Source organism: Genypterus blacodes, unplaced genomic scaffold, assembly GCF_046128005.1.
Source record: "Genypterus blacodes isolate CSIRO-AG114 ecotype Tasmania unplaced genomic scaffold, CSIRO-AGI_Gbla_v1 ptg000154l_1, whole genome shotgun sequence".
Classification (NCBI taxonomy): domain Eukaryota; kingdom Metazoa; phylum Chordata; class Actinopteri; order Ophidiiformes; family Ophidiidae; genus Genypterus; species Genypterus blacodes.
In genome coordinates this window covers 1,436,913-1,453,775 of record NW_027466956.1, presented here as the reverse complement: position 1 = coordinate 1,453,775, position 16,863 = coordinate 1,436,913, and the positions used below count along the sequence as shown (strand labels likewise).

Here is a 16,863-nt window from a genome sequence, read left to right as displayed (position 1 = left end):
CCTGCTCTGATTGTAATGATTTAGAAGTGTTTGGAGAGCGCAGATTAAATTGACAGGTTGGACAAATGAACATAGTATGATGTTTTGGGTAATAAAAGTGACAGAGCAGAGGTATAACTCATTTACCATTTCAAAGTCACATTCTGTTTTTTTCCTCATCATTTCCAGGGCATTCACCAAGATGGCCACCAGCCCCGCCAACTATGGTAACAGCGGAGTCAAACCGATGGGGTAAGCTGCGGCACAAACATCAATACTTGTCACATAAGTTCATAAAAACTTAAAAGCAAACAGACTCTTGTGTCAAAACAAGGCTGTCCTGTCAACAGAATATTTTAGTACTAATTTATCAAGTGAAAGCATTGCTGTAAAGTTGAGTTAAAAGCAGTGATTCACTGTCTTTGAGACTGTTTGTCTGCTGACAGCCGAATACCAAAAGCCACCTGTGAGAAGTGTGTTTGTTGGAAGTATCTTTACTATTCAGTGTCTTAAAACCATAATCTGGCTGCAAATCTGTGCCTGACAAATGGAAACATGCCCAGGGGGCTGATGACACAAGTCTTCTTTCTCAAATGGAAAATGGCACTGGGCTCTTGAGTTGCCTCTGAGCAAGGCACTGAAGCTGCAACAGTGGCTAGAACAGGTAAATCATGTGCTTATAGAGGAGATGGGAACAGGTTTTCTACCTAATAGAATGATAGATCATTTTAGAATTTTACTTTTCATCAAGCTGCACCATCAAAACTCATTTAACAGACAAGTTGGCAAATGTTTGGCTTGTTGTTGTAGTGGTAGTACTGTAGTTATCGTTGCTGTACCACTTGTAATAGGAACTGTGGTAGCAGTGATAGTTGTGGCAATGGCAGAGCAAGGGCTGTAGTGGTAGCAGCACCAGCATTAAGTAAAACTAAAATGAGCTAAAGTTTTTGCATAAGTAGTGAATAGTTTGTTTACAGTTGAGTCTTTCATGGGATACAGCAAGTTTTGGCAAATGAGCCACGTCCATTCAACTTTTGCAGCCACTATCAAAACAGTAAGGAATATCAAAAAATACTTTGGAAACCAAAATACATATCAGACAACATAAAGGCAGAATTTGCAGAATTAAGCCGTCATGTCCACTCAATCCAGTGAATGTTCTTCCAAACATTTACGTCAGATAATGTGCTTCACTGCAAGAACATTCCATAAGTATTTTAATTCCTCATGAAAAGAGTACCACATTCACTTTCATCTCATTAACATCAGAACAGACTCAATATATGTGAAGTACAGATGAGATGGGAACTACAGGGAATTCCCTGAATAACAGGGAATGTGAAGGGAAATGGTGACAGTGATATGTGGACAGACGAATGTGAAATATGAAAGGTATAGTATTAGTAAAACCATAACATTGTTTTGTTTTTCTTTGAGATGAATATGATGTGAATTCATTAGTGTGAGTTTGACACTGAAAATGTATACAGAAAAAAAGAAGCTTGTGTTGCTGAATTGAAGTGCATTTTGATACAAAATGTGAGTGTTGGATATCGACATTTTGTAAATGTTCACACAGAAGACGCTTATTCAGCTGGTTTGGGTGGAGAATCAGCCATGTGGACAAATGTCACTAATAATGTTAAATATGAGGACACTTTTATTTTGTCAAAGTAGCTCTGGGCAAAAAGGTTGGAGACCACTGCTTTAAATACACAATAACATGAATCCAACATATGGTAGTGGATGGATGAATGGAGGCAGAAAATGTTATCTTTCATCTATTACCAATGTGTGTCATTTGATCTACTGTGCTGTCAAACGAATCTATGAAGCCATCAAAACTGCAGCGTCACTTGGAGACAACCCACAGAAAAAGACAAACCTGTTGAATACTTCCAAACTAGTCTCAAATCCCTCCAAGGCCAACAGACATTGATGAGAAAATCTATGTTTAAACATGGCACTAGGCCCAGTTCGATATAAAACACAATTTTATACAATATAGTAGGAGGTCCCCACTCCATCTCTCCATCAGTTTGGGGGTCCTTGGCCTGAAAAACGTTGAAGACCCCTGCTTTAGTTTAATAAAGAAATCTTTGAAATAGATGCTAGTAGCATCTCAACCCATTCTATGATAAGGGAAGCTTATAAAGCAACATGTTGTGGTTGGCTAATTAGTCACGCCCCACAATACAAAAAATTATTTCAAAGATTGAAAAGAATTGAGGCACTAACTGTAGCATTGAATGCCATAGAAGCACAAATACAATCCCAAAAACTAAAATATCTAATTGAACATTGTTAAGGCTCAGACAGAGCTTGAACTACTACTCCACTCAAATTTGCTTTATGTTCACTTAAATCAATGAATTATGACATATTGCAAATGCTGGTATTTTTACGTATGATCCTTACCATTCTGTCACCCAATAATGAGATACTTACGGAGCCACCTCTGAGCCATGCAAGATTTTAGGAATATATTTCCAAACTATACACATTTGAATGTAACCCCTCCCAAAATACACAAGATTTTATTTTTTTAAATATCAACCTTCTAAAACTTTCAACAGAAGACAAAGCATCCTTGGAGATATAGAGATTTACTCACCAGAGGTTGTCAATCCTGTCAACTTAATTAATAGTAAAAAGGCTCCAGATGAATATTTGTTTTTCAATTTCACAAAATAATTGTGATGTTCTAAAAGACCTGTTACTCAAGATTTGAGTCAAAGCAAGGGGGGTCACTGTACAGTTCACTGAATACATCCAGATAACATTATTACTTAACTTAACATGTTGGAATGCTGCAGTTTGAGGACAAGTACTAAACATGGACAGTAAATTATTAAGTTATATCCTACTGAGAGATTGGACAAGGTGCAACACAAATTGATTCAAAATCAAAAAATTGGATTTGTCAAAAATTTGAATTAGGTAACTCTTCCCCCAACAGGGGCAGTTCCCATTGAAACAGCATTTGATTACATGGAATGGACATATCTGATTTAAACCCTGAATTTCATTTAAGACCACAATTTAGTAAAAACAGCTATTATACAAATACCCAAATGCAAACATTTGCATTAATGCCTTAGCATTAGCTGTTTCTCCAATCCAGAGAAGAACTAGCCAAGGCTATGTGCCTATCCCCTTCACTTTCATCATTCATGGTTGACTGAGGTTCAGAAAATTTCAACCTTCAGCAGTATGTCTGGGTATAAGAGCGACTTATATATTAATATTAAATATTAAGTAAGGGAGACTGTATGAAATAAAGGTGGCAATAGTAGCAGTCTTAATGACGATAATAATGGCCACAGTGGAGGCGGTTTTGAACAGTCTGCAATGTTCTATGTGTATGTGTGATTCTATTTTTGTGTGACCAATGTGAGTATCTGTTTTCTGTCTAGCCATATAGGTTGTTTGCTTTATATTGATGTTACTGGAACCATGGTTGTATATCTGTGATGACTACAAAAAAATGTTAGGAGTATCAAAAAATAAAGGTTCACAATTAATCCAGCTTGATCCAGACATGGCATGTGTAAAAATAATTCACCAAAATTGTAGCAGGAGAAGAGTTGGAATGTCTAGTTAGGTTTGATTATAGTTTAGTTAAAGGTTATCGGCCAAAATGTAAAAGTTGTTTTTGCACCGCCACCATCAGACGGACCAATACCACAACTTAATGGATTACTTCCTACCTCTTGCCCATTCTGCGCCAAGTTTAATTTAAATCCGTCAATAACTTTTTGAGATATCGTGCTAACAAACAAATGCAACAGAATACAGTATTAGTAGAAATAATAGCAGTAGTAGTAGTAGTAGTAGTAGTAGTAGTAGGAGCTTTCATAGTATTGTTTTATTCGTGTGTTTGGCAAACAGTGTTGATGTTCAGATTGCCAGCCTAACCCTGTCCTCCTGTTTTGATTTTCTCTTACTCCTGCTCCCTTCATAATCTCTCCCCCTGTCTTTCTCCTCCTCCTGTCTCTTCTCCAGTCTGTTCTCCAGAGTGATGAATACTGGCTCCCAGTTTGTCATGGAGGGAGTAAAGAACCTGGTGCTCAAGCAACATGTGAGTAACACACCTCCCTTTATACAAAAACACAGTAAAACGTGCCAAAATACACCAAAACCAACCACTCTCTAAAACTGGACGGTCTCTATGTACTTGCTGTGCTTGGACCTCTGCCACAACAGGAAGAGAACACAGGAAATGGGTTGAGGACTGTGGCTTAAATATTCAACTTTGCAAAATATCAAAGACACTGAAAGTAAGGGTTACGTTTAGGGAAGTACAAAATAATTCTACAAACAGCTGTAGTAGTTATTACTATGTTGCAGTAGTAAGCACTAACAGTGTTGGTTGTACTAAACTGTAAGCTCTGGCTTTGGTGTAGAAAGTACAATCAGGATGACTGCTATAAATCATAATTTTTCCAATAAGTACTCCACTAAATACAAGACTTCAAATTCCTTCTACGCATTTGTTTTTATTTCTACTTTGTCTGAAGGCATATGAAAATCAGTCAAATTAGAGTGATGACAGATAAAAGAGGGACCACACGCTTTGAGATCTACTTTTCACCCAAAGACAACTAAATACTACTTTAGTTTGTAGTATTTAGCTGTGGTGACTGCAATGTTTCAGTGGAAGTACCTGATGAAAGTTCCAATTCTAGGAAGGTGTAGCAATTCATGACTCATGCCGTTTCTAGAGAAAATCACAATAGAAGAAGGAAAACTAAAGGCTCCATTTAGATGTGCCAGTAAGACGAATGGAGTGCAGCCATTTTTACCACTGCAAAGGATGTTTCCACTCATGCCTGTGATTTCTGAAAAAGTAATTGATAGATTCTACTTTTATACCTTGCTCTAACATGCCATCTGTATCCATATATTGAGAATAGCATGTACTGTAAATTCATGGGGTAAATGCTCGCTCAACAGAATTGGGATTGGAATGCTGTCTGATCTGCTAGATCAGATATGGTCTGAATCACATTGTGATCAGCTTTCTATCTTAACTCTTCAGGTGTTAAGAAAATCCATACAGCTGGTATACATTCATATAATCCAGACACAAGTTGACCCCCCCCCTCTCTCGTTACTTAATTAATAGATAGTTGTGACTTGCTTTAAATGAGTACCTATACCTGGAATTTGCACAGTGACAGCCCTCCTTGTGTTATTTATATTGACATTGTCACATATTGTAGAAAATAACAGATGTTATACAGCATAAACCGCTTTTACTTGTAGTTCATTCATCCCTCGTGCTCCTATACAGATGAGGAAAAAGATCAGGGTAAAACAGATTTGTTATTTGTTATATTAAAAATGGATGTGCCTGAGTATGCAGCACAGCTCCTGGTACAGGCTCTTGTCATCTCAAGCCATGACTCCTGCAATGCCGTACTGCCAGGTCCACCGGCATGAACTTTCAAGCCTTGCTAATGGTCCAGAATGCCATGGCTCTTCTAGTCCTCAACCAGCCAAAAACAGCACACATTCAGGTTTGTCCTCCCTCATGCTCACTCTGCTCTGCCAAGAAACGGCGCCTGGTGCTGCCACCCCAACTAGGCCCTAAGTCTCTTGCTAGACACTTCTCCTTTGTGGTCCTTCCTTGTTGGAATGAGTTACCAAACTTCATTTGTTCCACCAATTTCCAGCTCTTTCACTAACACCTTCACACTCTAATGTCTGGCATAACGTTTTGTATCAAAATGAATAATAATAATAATTCACTCTCTGTATCTGCCTCCATGGTCTGCCTCTTGGTAACTACAGTACAATATGTCCTGTGCACTTACTGCTACTACTATTACTAGTTGTTCTCCCTTGACTAGATCCTTGCTTGTGTTGCACATCTGGATAAAAGCATCTGCCAAATTAGTAAATGTACATGGATAAAGAGCACCCTCAAAGCAAAGAAAAAGTATTGGTTTTAATCTTGCAACAACCTGTTTACTGTGATCCATTCACAAAGTAAGTAGAATCCAGATATCCAGTTGTCAAATGTCATTATCCAGAAACTTCACATTTCAAAGCTATAGACCCCAATACTAATGGCACATTCAGGTTCCGGTCATCTTGCAATGGACTATCAACAGGTGTAGTTCAGCCCAGATGAGGATAAAGAAGAAGAGAGGAAGAACAATAGAAATCTGTCAGGCCTGTAAACTCATTCTCCTTCCGTGGAACTGTAGCTCTGAGTGAAGGTTCTGCTATCTTTTTCTTTCAACTATCAATCGAAAGAAGAAAAATGAGAATGGAAATATCATTGTGTTTCTCTCTTTCTCCTCTCTTGAATTATAATATAATCATTTTCGTTTTCTTATCTTTGTCACTTCTCCAACATGGTCACTGTTAGAGAGCGGACCAATATTGATACCTCAGGTGGTCTCTGTTGTGTTTTTTTACCTGTGGGTTTTTGGATTTGCATGCTTTACTGAACCTGTTTCACTATCCAAACACCAGGCTCAGCCTGTCTGGCTCCGGGCGGGGGTAAAGCAAGCGTACCTAATGTGATGGACTTTTAGTTCTTGGAAAGCACCAATGATGATGACAGCAGGGATCATTGTGAGGGGGTGTTTCAGGGTGAAACTGGCTTGAACATTAAGTAATTTATAATCATCCAGCCTGCCTGACAAAAACTCCTCCTCTGCAGGATTAGAAGAAGCAGAACCAGGACTCAAATTTGGTTTTCATTTTGAGTATGTAGTGAAATTTGCTCAAGTCTTCACATTATAAACAGAGTTTTACTGTCAGGTGAAAACCTGGTGAATCCAGGTTTCAATGTGATGAGATGAACTGAAGGAAAACAGAATACATGAAATACAGAAGGAGAAAAACAAAAAAAAGGGGGAAGAATGAAGGAAAGAAAGAATCAAGAAAAAAAGAGCAATAGAAAATGGAGAATGGAAAAATACAGGAAGAGATAGAGTAAACAAATGAAAGGTGAGTATCAGAAAATGGAGGAAAGAATAACACAAAAGGAATGAATTTAGCTTGAAGGGGATGAAAGAATAAGTGGTGACATGACTCAAAAATGAATAATAACTATTTGTCAACCTCATTTTTATTTAAAATGTGACTGTAAACACACTAGTTACCAAGGTAACTAGCAACTCCGGCTATCAGATAAATGAAGTGTTAAAGTATGACCCCCCACCCAGACAATATTTTAGAAGGAGAATTTGTTCTTCCTTCATGCTTTCTCCTTTTTGCATCTCTCTCGCTCACACACACATGCACACACAGTAGTCTGTTATATCCATAGAGAAGCTGAAGGGAGCCCTGCTCAGTCTGAAGCAGAATCTTCCAAAGCATTACAGCATGTTTATCTGAATAATACTGTTGACACTCTATTAGTGCAGGATATTTAGAGTTTTCTTCCACACTCGCATCCCTAACCTCAGAAAACCATTTATTATCCAAAGTCTTCATCTCCAGCTCCAAACTAAACACACATGTCTCATATTAAAATTTTGTGCATCTGCAGAGGAAAAACAGAAAACTCCTCTCATAATGCCTTAAAAAAATGTGTAACTAAATTGAAAATTTCATATGAAGCTCACTTATGACATCTTTTGATAAATATTGATGAATATTATGATAAATACTTGTAGATGAATGTAGATCAATTTCTTGGTGAATGGCCCTCTAGGGGGTTTCAAAGGAAAAACTTGTTTGAAGATTATTGAAATCTGTACTTAAAAGAAGGTAAAACCCTATTGTTTCAATTTACTTAAACATTTCATTGCCTATTTCTCCTTCTGCCTACACCACCCTTTCTCTCTCTCTTTCTGGCTCTCTGCCTCGCTTTGAAAAAAGTAAAGCAACAATAATAATTAGAACAAATACACAACCTTCTTTCTTTTCTCTGTCTCTCTTCCCCCCATCCCCCTCTTTCTGTATCAAAAAACGATTTCCAAAATGTCCCATAACTGTATGCCCACTATCATGTCAAATGCTTTCTTCAATAAAAATAGCAAGGTAACAAAATCTTTTGTTTAGGGTCCAAAGCTGTGAGCATAAACCACACAAAATCTTTAATTTAAATAAAATGTAAATAAATATTTATTCACAGACACTAGATGCTACAACTACTAATCTAACTAACATAAACACTGAACATCAAAACAAGATGGCTGTCTAAACACACACATACACACACAATACCAAAAATGGAGGAAATATGTATAGAAGGAGCAAAATGGACTAGGAACTTGGATGCCTTTGGTAGTAGAGAAGTTTGCTGGAACAGAGTGGTGGAGATAGTCTTGATGGAGCAGGTCAGATGATGGAGCGGAGTGGAGAATCTTGTACCTGATTTTGACAAGGTCAATGCTGCGAGTAGATTCATAATCAGTAAATAATAAGTTTATGGTTGGCTGCTCACAGAGCACAGAATTGCGGTGACCTGCGACATGCCTGGATAATAATTAATGAGCGAAAGAAATGTTTTTTAACTTGTCTTGAATTTTCTCAGTTATCCAGATAATGGTATCCAAGGAAAGTTAATCTTTCCTTTTATGTTCTTTCTTTCTGTTTTTTAACTTAATGCACTATTGCTGCTGTCATGACCTACTGTCATCCATGACAGTAAAAAGGACACATGATAGCCGATCTCTCTCTCCTTTCTCTCCCTGTGTGATCAAATTCCTTCATTGAGCACTGCAACATTTACAACTTCTTGTCCCTGGTGCTTAAAGACATCCAGTGTCCACTTCTACTGTGCATTTGAATGAATCTCCGTGAGACCTGACCAAGGAGATGGACCGTGATCAGATTATATTTGTATTATATTCAGTCAACATGTCTCATACCAGAGTGCGTCCGCGCATATTCTCTGTCATTGATCACATGTGCATCATAATCAAGAGAAGAGAAAATGGAGAGTTGAGCTGAACTCAAGTGCAGAAAGAAATGCTAATGTTAATGCAAAATATTGATGGGATCTCAGTTTACTGCACATGTGCATGATTTTCCCACATGTTCCAATGGTTTTGGGTGCCTGAGTGCCTGAGTGCCTGTGTGTGTGTGTGTGTGTGTGTGTGTGTGTGTGTGTGTGTGTGTGTGTGTGTGCTCTGTCTCATAGCAGCGAATGTGGAATTTAAGGTAATTTATTTCTTCTCTTCTCTTTCTCCAGAACCTTCCAGTCACACGGATCTTAGACAACCTGATGGAGATGAAGTCACATCCTGTAAGTGTATGTGTGTGTCTGTTTGTGCGTTGTGTTCACACAATACATGTGAATATTTGGGGGTTTTCCCATGAATTTCAGTCAATTTTCATGGATTCACTGTCAAGTAGAGGTACTGCACCTTAGACTGAGTATTTTTCAAGGTTTCATGTGGAGGGTTACATGGAAAACACAGTAGAAGGTAAATCAGTAGTATGTGGTATTACATGCTATAAACTCATTTACAGTCACATCTGTCCTCAGATCGCCCCTCCGCTTCCCCCCACACACCCACACACACACAATCTGTTCAAACAGGAGGTCCAGTCTTCTCTTTCTCGATGTCTAAAGTTACACACAACCAACAAAGATCCTTTGTTGTCATAGTCAGAGAGAGGGAGAGAGGGAGAGATTCAGAGATTATTTCTCTATAATATTGTCGGTGGAGGGGTCATGCTTTAACCCTATAAATGGTGACTGTGACGGAAAACAAAAACCAAACTAAGAGAGAAGTGCATTTTTTCAACACAATGAAATTAAGACCTGTTTCAAGCTGATGGTGTTATTCTGTGGCACATTATTTGGGTGATGTTTGAACCTGTATTTAGTTCATGTATTAGATCAGAACTCAGCTAGATATATTCATCACTGATAAGTTGCACATTTTAGTAAGATTGCACCACCCCAACCCATGCTGTGGGAGGAGATCGAAGTAGAGCGGAGGTGATAAACACAGACCTCAACTCTCAGCTATAAAGCAGAGATTTGAAGCCACCTTTGCTTGTTTGACATTTGTCTATTTTTAAATCAGTATAAAGTGTTGTTCTGAAGTATGCAGCAGCTCATTATCATGCTATCGTGACCTTCGGTCAGCTTGTATCTGTTCTGAAGTTTTCCACGGTTCCTTTTCCACCATTTAAACCAACAACAAATTACCAACAGCACAGAGAGGACATTTCTCTATTTAATTGGCTAAACTTATAAATTGAAGGTTATATGTTACTTATTAAAGGAAATGGTCTACTTGAAATATTACTACAATCCAATTATTTATCATTACTTCTCAGGGGTATCAATATTTTTGTTATTTTATTACTTTTGATTATGTTTTGTATTTGTTTTGCAAGCCTCAAGTAAGTTCTGAAGTTTTGGTGCTCAAATCTCACATCCCACGCCCCCACTAGACTTTGTATTTGTCATTTTATTGGACCTTGTTGGTCTTGAAAAACCAAAAATATATTTAATGAGCATAAAGACAAAAACACATGCTGTGACAGGACACAGGAGTGCAGGTAATTGCATTTTACTGAGCATTTAAGTATAGGCATGAGTGATGATTCTGATGAGGTGACACATAACATTGAAAGCCTAAGAGCTAATAAATCTTCTTTGACTTTACTCTGTATGTCTGTTAAAGGTTCTCTTCTTAAGTGTAGTCCAGGTCACAGCTGAACTTTGGCACATAATGATGATTTCTGTTTTCCTCTTTAGACTGATTTATTGCTTAATTATTAGAAGAAGCTCAGTGGTCGTAAATAACCATCAACACACGAAAAAAACAAAAGAAGAGATCATAAAACCCTGAAATTCCCCCTCAAATCTGTAGCTTATATTCCATTACCTTTCTCCACACTGAGGTCAAGGAAATGCCACTTTTCAAGTTTTGAGCTCCAGCTACAGAAACATATTTGCCTATAGGTTGTTGTTCCTTATTATGCTCTGATTAAGTTTTCTCATAAATAGTGTCTCAAATGCAAAAGCAGATTCATGCAAAAAGTTAATTTACATATTTATTAACTTATAATGAAGGATTATCAAACTATAACAGACTTTAGACTTTTCTAAGCTGATTTTCATAGAAATGAAGTGAAGGCTGTCTGGAATGTATGAAATCAGTGTGAAATTGATTTAAGATAAGATAAACTATGCAAACTTGGTGATTAAAACAGGACTGTCTAGGAGGCTTTGTCTGGAAAATATAGGCTCAGTTTACTCCTATGATTTGAATTACTTTTATGACGTAGAAAATTCCGGCTGATACTTAAAACTTAAAGAACTGATGACAATTGAGATCTTAAAGCCTTTCAAAGTTATTCATGGGACACTGTCAGTGCTTTCAAGAAGAGGTTGCCCATGCCAACTACAACATCCAATCAGAAAGAACTCAAAGGCCCAATAGAAAATTGAAATTTTCTGTATCTGCATCAAAATCCACAACTCAAAATGCCAAAATGCGTTTAGGCACAACGACAAGATTTAAGATTTGAAGATTTAATAAACTTTATTCTTGGCATTTTGCATGCAATTCACGGCAATCACATACAATTGATATTTGTCTTGCACCCCCTACATATCACACACACAAACGCATACACTACAGAGGGGGTGCAGGGCAGCCACTCTACGGTGCCCGTGGAGCAGTTAGGGGTTACGTGCCTTGCTCAGGGGCACATTGGCAGTGCCCTGGAGGCAAACTGGCAACTCACCAGCTACCAGTCCACTTACTTAGTCCATACGGGACTCGAACCGGCGACCCTCCAGTTCCCAAGCTGAATTCCTATGGACTGAGCTACTGCCGCCCCCGCACAAGGGCATAAGACAAAATATTTGGCTTTTATAGTTCATTGAGTCAGTTTAGTCCAAAATGCTTAATATAGGGCCACATTGCGCCACTATCAACACATCAAATTAATTCAAAGTCAATCATAAAAGTCTTGCCAAACTCAAAAGTAAATTAAAAAGGAATAAAGGAAATTTTGATAATGTTTGTAAACTTGGGGTCAAACTAGAATCCAAGAAGATATTTTTATTTTTAGGCAATCCTCTCTTACACACATCTTAGGAAACCAGACAGTTGTTGTTGTGAAGTGTAGTGTAGCTAGCTGACTGTTACTCGCTTGAGTCATTGTCTCAATGGCAGGCATTTGTAGTTTTCACAACACCTGGATATTTACTGAAAAATTTTAATTGTGGCTGTAAACGTCCTGAAAACAAATAGGCTCTTATAAGTTTGTACTTGCAGACTCATGAATGTCCACTTACAGGCCACACACTGGCATAACAAGTCTATTTTATGTTCCTGTTTGAGTTCTTGTATAGTACTTATCAACTCACTTTGCCCAATAAATGTTGGACTGAAACAAAGATGCCCAAAGAACAGAAGGTCTGAACTAGTCTTTCAAGAGATACCTAAGTCAACTGAGTTAAAATGCTTCATTGTTGCACTGTCTTCACAAAAAAAAGACTAATCACTGTAAACCAGGGGTGGGGAACCAGCCCGCCAGCCGATCCGGCGATCCGGTTTTTGGTGCTCAATCGCCGAAATTTGACATGTATGACTTAATTTTAAAAATGAAAGACTTAATTCAAAGTATAGCCATGAAGAATTAGACCTAAATGCATGCAACATGACACCAATAAAGTATCTTATCTTATCTTTTCTTATCTGCTTACTCTGTCGCAAGCATTTGCTCCATGTGAGCTTTACTGACCTTGTACTGACAAGTGTCAGGGTTTCTGCATGTAAAGCTGTCAGGTATCTTGCAGAAGTCACACACACCCAGTGATGCTCATGTTCCACATTTAGTTGCATGTGTAAAATCATTATTGCCCTCTTACCTGATATTTTCTCTCTCTGCTCTTCCAGGAAACAGATGACTATAGATACTTTGACCCCAAGATGCTGCGTGGCAGTGAGAGGTACAACATCACTTTTTATTTCAGTCTGACATATCAACAATCCAGTGTCTAATCAGTTCATGTCTGTGTTGTCTAGCTAATCATATAAAGTGTGCATGGTTGGTGTCTGTTCCCCTTTTTGAGTAAAATGCTGACTCATGTTGACTGTCAGGAATGTCAGGACGCTAATCGTCGCCTCCTTTTCTTCTTCCACAGCTCCATTCCTAGGAACAAAAACCCATTTCAGGAGGTGAGGCGTTTTGATTGTTTTCAGTAAGCTGTCCTGGAACAAATAGAAGTTAAAAACAAGATGTCAAGAATGTGCTGTTAAGCAGACCAGGCATCATAGCTGATCCCATAAAGCTACGACACTGAGACACAGACACCTAACTTCCAAGCCCAGAGTATAGTCATCCTTTCAAAATAAAATCTCTCTGCAATTTAACAGAACATGAGAAGCAGAAACAATGCGTTGTCATCAGCATGTTTAATAATGCAGATACAGACACTGGAAGCCAGAGCTGGCCCATGGGTCTCGGGGGGGCTATGTGAGACCTTGATTATGGGCCCCAAGCAACATGAATTTACCCCTACCCAGTACAATATGCTTTGAAACAGGTTATCATAGGGCTCTGCATAACTTTTTATTATGATTAATCTATTGATTATATTTTATTACTCAATTAATATAACAATTAATTCTGCCAAAATAAATTTGTCTCAATATTTACATTTTTTTAACCACCTTCTCTTACAAACAAATGTACCCAAACAACGTATATACTTGCATTATTCCACAACAAATAATAGCTCTGGCAGAAATTGTGCAGAAATTACTTTCAACATGGACAGTTACAAAATAAATTTCAATTGACTACTACAGAAACATGTTGAAACTCCTAATATATCATTCTTGGTGGGCGGGGACACAAAGTAAACAAGATTTGCGTTGCTGTCTCGCTGCCGCCTTGACAACGCAAATCTGGGATGCTTTTGCTTTAGGTGTTCATGCATACCAGTTGTACTACTGTGAAAAGCCATTTCTATTTTGCAGAGCTTTAGATTATTTGGTGTCTGTCTGATTTACTCCCACACTTAAGATCATGCGCAACTTTTTTCACCGCAGCTTGTTCTCCGGTTGTTGTATTTACCTGGTGTAGCCATCTTATGTCATTGTGACGCATTGACGCGCGTTTCTACAAATGCGATATAAACAGAATAAGCTTCTTTTTTTTTTTTACTGAAGTGGTGGTCTAGTTTCCAAATCAGTTCTTACTGCCTCTGATAACACAGAAGGCCACTTGCTTGGGTCAGGGGCCTCTGGAGGTTGGAGCTTTTGTAGGGTGAGGCACTGTTTCAGGCTTAGCTTCAACAGAACGACAACAGGGCACTAGACAGGTTGTGCTTATAAGAACTTATCGAATGGAAACTGTTTTTTTCCCCCCCCTTCTCATACATGAGGAGTTGTGGTGTTACTCACTTCCCTGTGTTGATCTGTTGTGTTTCAGGCAATTGTGTTTGTCGTGGGAGGAGGAAACTACATAGAGTACCAGAATCTTGTGGACTACGCAAAGGTACATCAGCATTGCCCTAAACACTTCTTGTACTGCTGCCAATAATATTACTATAAATTAAACCTTGGCTTTACTGTACTGTCCCTGGTGGAAAATTGTGTTCGCAGTACTGTAAACTCAATCAGTCCAGGACATAGGAATGCATCAATACACATGGTTGTATGAGTAACGAGATAGGTGGGCTTTGTTATAGAAGCCCAGAACTAAAGCTAAATTGTGTCTGTTTTTTTCAATTGTGTTTGTCCCTGAGCCCAACAATGCATATCAGGCTGTCCTGCCTGACAACTGCTGAACCAATTAATAGTACATGCTATTTCCTGTCCTAACCTACCCTATAACTCAGTCTGTCAGTTCTTGCATCCCATAACTCCCCTCTTTGCCTGCTCCCACACGTCCAATCTTGCTCTGATGCAGATTTTTCTTTCGCCTACCCGTGTATTCAAACAAGAAGATAGGCAGTCAAGAAGTCTGTAGCTGGTATTGAAGAAACAACATCCCCAACATTGGAAGTGAAGAAATCCTATGAATATCCAAACATTTAATTTAATTTTAAATAGCGCTAAATCCCGACATAGTTTATCTCGAGGCACTTTACATACAGAGCATTTAAAGAAACATCTAATCTAGGTGGGCGGCCATCTTCCTTGACCCGTTGGGTTTGGAGAGTAAGAGAGAGAAAGATAGAGAAAGGAGAGAGAGACCGACACAGAGAGGCACAGTAACAATTACGTTAGTACAAATGTAAATATGACTAATGATATTATACAAATAGAATGCGGGGTTTATAGCAGGACAGGATCTTCATCTCTGCAGGACAGGCTTACGTACGAACCTGCGAGACAAGAGAGCACAGAAAATTCAGTGGTAGAAGTAAAGTTAGTGAAATGCAGTAATGATACATGGATATGCACGGATGGAGAGGGGAGGAGAGAGGAGCTCGGTACATCATGGGAAGTCCCCAAGCAGTCGAGGGTTAACTGTATAGCAGCATAACCAGTGGCAAATTGCACCCTTATATACAGTAGGTGTCAAAAAAATGTCAACAATTAGTCTCCATATCATGCTTGCTAGTTTGTGATCATGCAACTTGTGTAAACTTCCGCAAGCCTCTGGGATTCCATAAGGCTAACCTAGTTAAACTAAGAACAGATTAAACTAAAGATAACTGATGCTAATCTACACAAGCAAGATGGAGCCACACAGACACAGCCAACAAAAGGCCGTTCAAAATACCATGAATACTTTTGTTGTATTTGTTGTTGAAAATTGTAATTGTAATTTTGATTTTAATTTAATTATTTCTAGTCCAAACAGGGGAAAAAGGTGGTTTATGGCTGCAGTGAACTCTTCAATGCTGCTCAGTTCATCAAACAGGTGAGCAGAAACCACAGTTGTATTGTACCTACCTGATGTATTTTAGAAGAAGAACCTGTTTATTTTGTAGTACAAATATAAAATAAAATGTATTCTCTATTATGTATTCAGTTTCAGATAATAGCAGGTTCTAACGATGTGTTTTGATTTTTGTTTGTTCACAGTTAGATAACAGTTACAGCCTTAAGAAGTAATTAATAGCACAGTAATTGGGGGGAGAAAAAAAGGTTAATTGTTTTTGTACTCTTATTCTCCACAGCTCTCCCAGCTGGGCCAAAAGTGACCAGGACACGAATGACCTGTGGGAACCCCGCCCCCCCCCCCCCCCCCCCCCCCCCCCCCCCCACACACACACACACACACACACACACACCCCACCCCCTCCTTACTGTAAATGGACTTAATATTTTCAGATTTTCTCTTTTGGTGGTCATTTTAATTTTCTCCCACTCTTCAGTAATAAAGTTTAACACTGTTAACTCCATGAAGAAGCATCTCTTACTTTGGACCATTGGGACATTTCTATGGTACAACCGCTTAACTTTTTCATTCCCAGGCGTATCTACTCATATCATGTGGTTTCTTCTCTAGTATCTTGCTCTGCTGACACTTTCATGTAATGCATTGAAATTATTTCTGCCAGCAGACTAGGGGCCTCATTTGTAGTCCTTGTATGCATAAAATGGGGCCTGAAAAATGAAATGAAACCAGATTTCACAGACATGTTGACGGTGTAGAAGAATCACTTACACAGCCTCCACGACAGAACAAACATCCACACCGACAGTGTTAATGTTTACTGTATGTCTGAATTTCTGTAGTTTAATACAACATTGGCTCCCAAACAACTCCGCTCCATAGTCAATCCATTTATGGTTCAAATGTATAATGTCTTTGTATAAAATCATTTCAATTCAGAGAAGCAAATGTATTATTTGTAAAGCTATATTTGCCGATGTTGCTTGGCCTAAATGCAGCATGTAAAAACAGGTAGGCTACATTACAGAGAAGTCATTTCATTTGTAGTGGGTAGAGAATAGTGGGCTGTTTGTGTGTTTTTTGCAC

General features: G+C 38.5%; 1 protein-coding gene across 2 annotated transcripts in view; it reads left to right on the top strand.

The window, feature by feature from the left end:
* Positions 1 to 16,277, top strand: part of scfd1 (sec1 family domain containing 1) — a 40,129-nt gene extending 23,852 nt beyond the window's left edge. For both annotated transcript variants that reach the window (XM_076166028.1, XM_076166029.1), the window contains 8 exons: positions 169 to 231; positions 3,985 to 4,060; positions 9,140 to 9,193; positions 12,819 to 12,871; positions 13,067 to 13,100; positions 14,359 to 14,424; positions 15,730 to 15,798; positions 16,058 to 16,277. In XM_076166028.1, the coding sequence (XP_076022143.1) occupies positions 169 to 231; positions 3,985 to 4,060; positions 9,140 to 9,193; positions 12,819 to 12,871; positions 13,067 to 13,100; positions 14,359 to 14,424; positions 15,730 to 15,798; positions 16,058 to 16,081 (439 nt within the window). In that variant the 3' untranslated portion in view covers positions 16,082 to 16,277. The remainder of the gene's footprint in view (positions 1 to 168; positions 232 to 3,984; positions 4,061 to 9,139; positions 9,194 to 12,818; positions 12,872 to 13,066; positions 13,101 to 14,358; positions 14,425 to 15,729; positions 15,799 to 16,057) is intronic.
* The last annotated feature ends 586 nt before the right edge of the window (positions 16,278 to 16,863 follow it).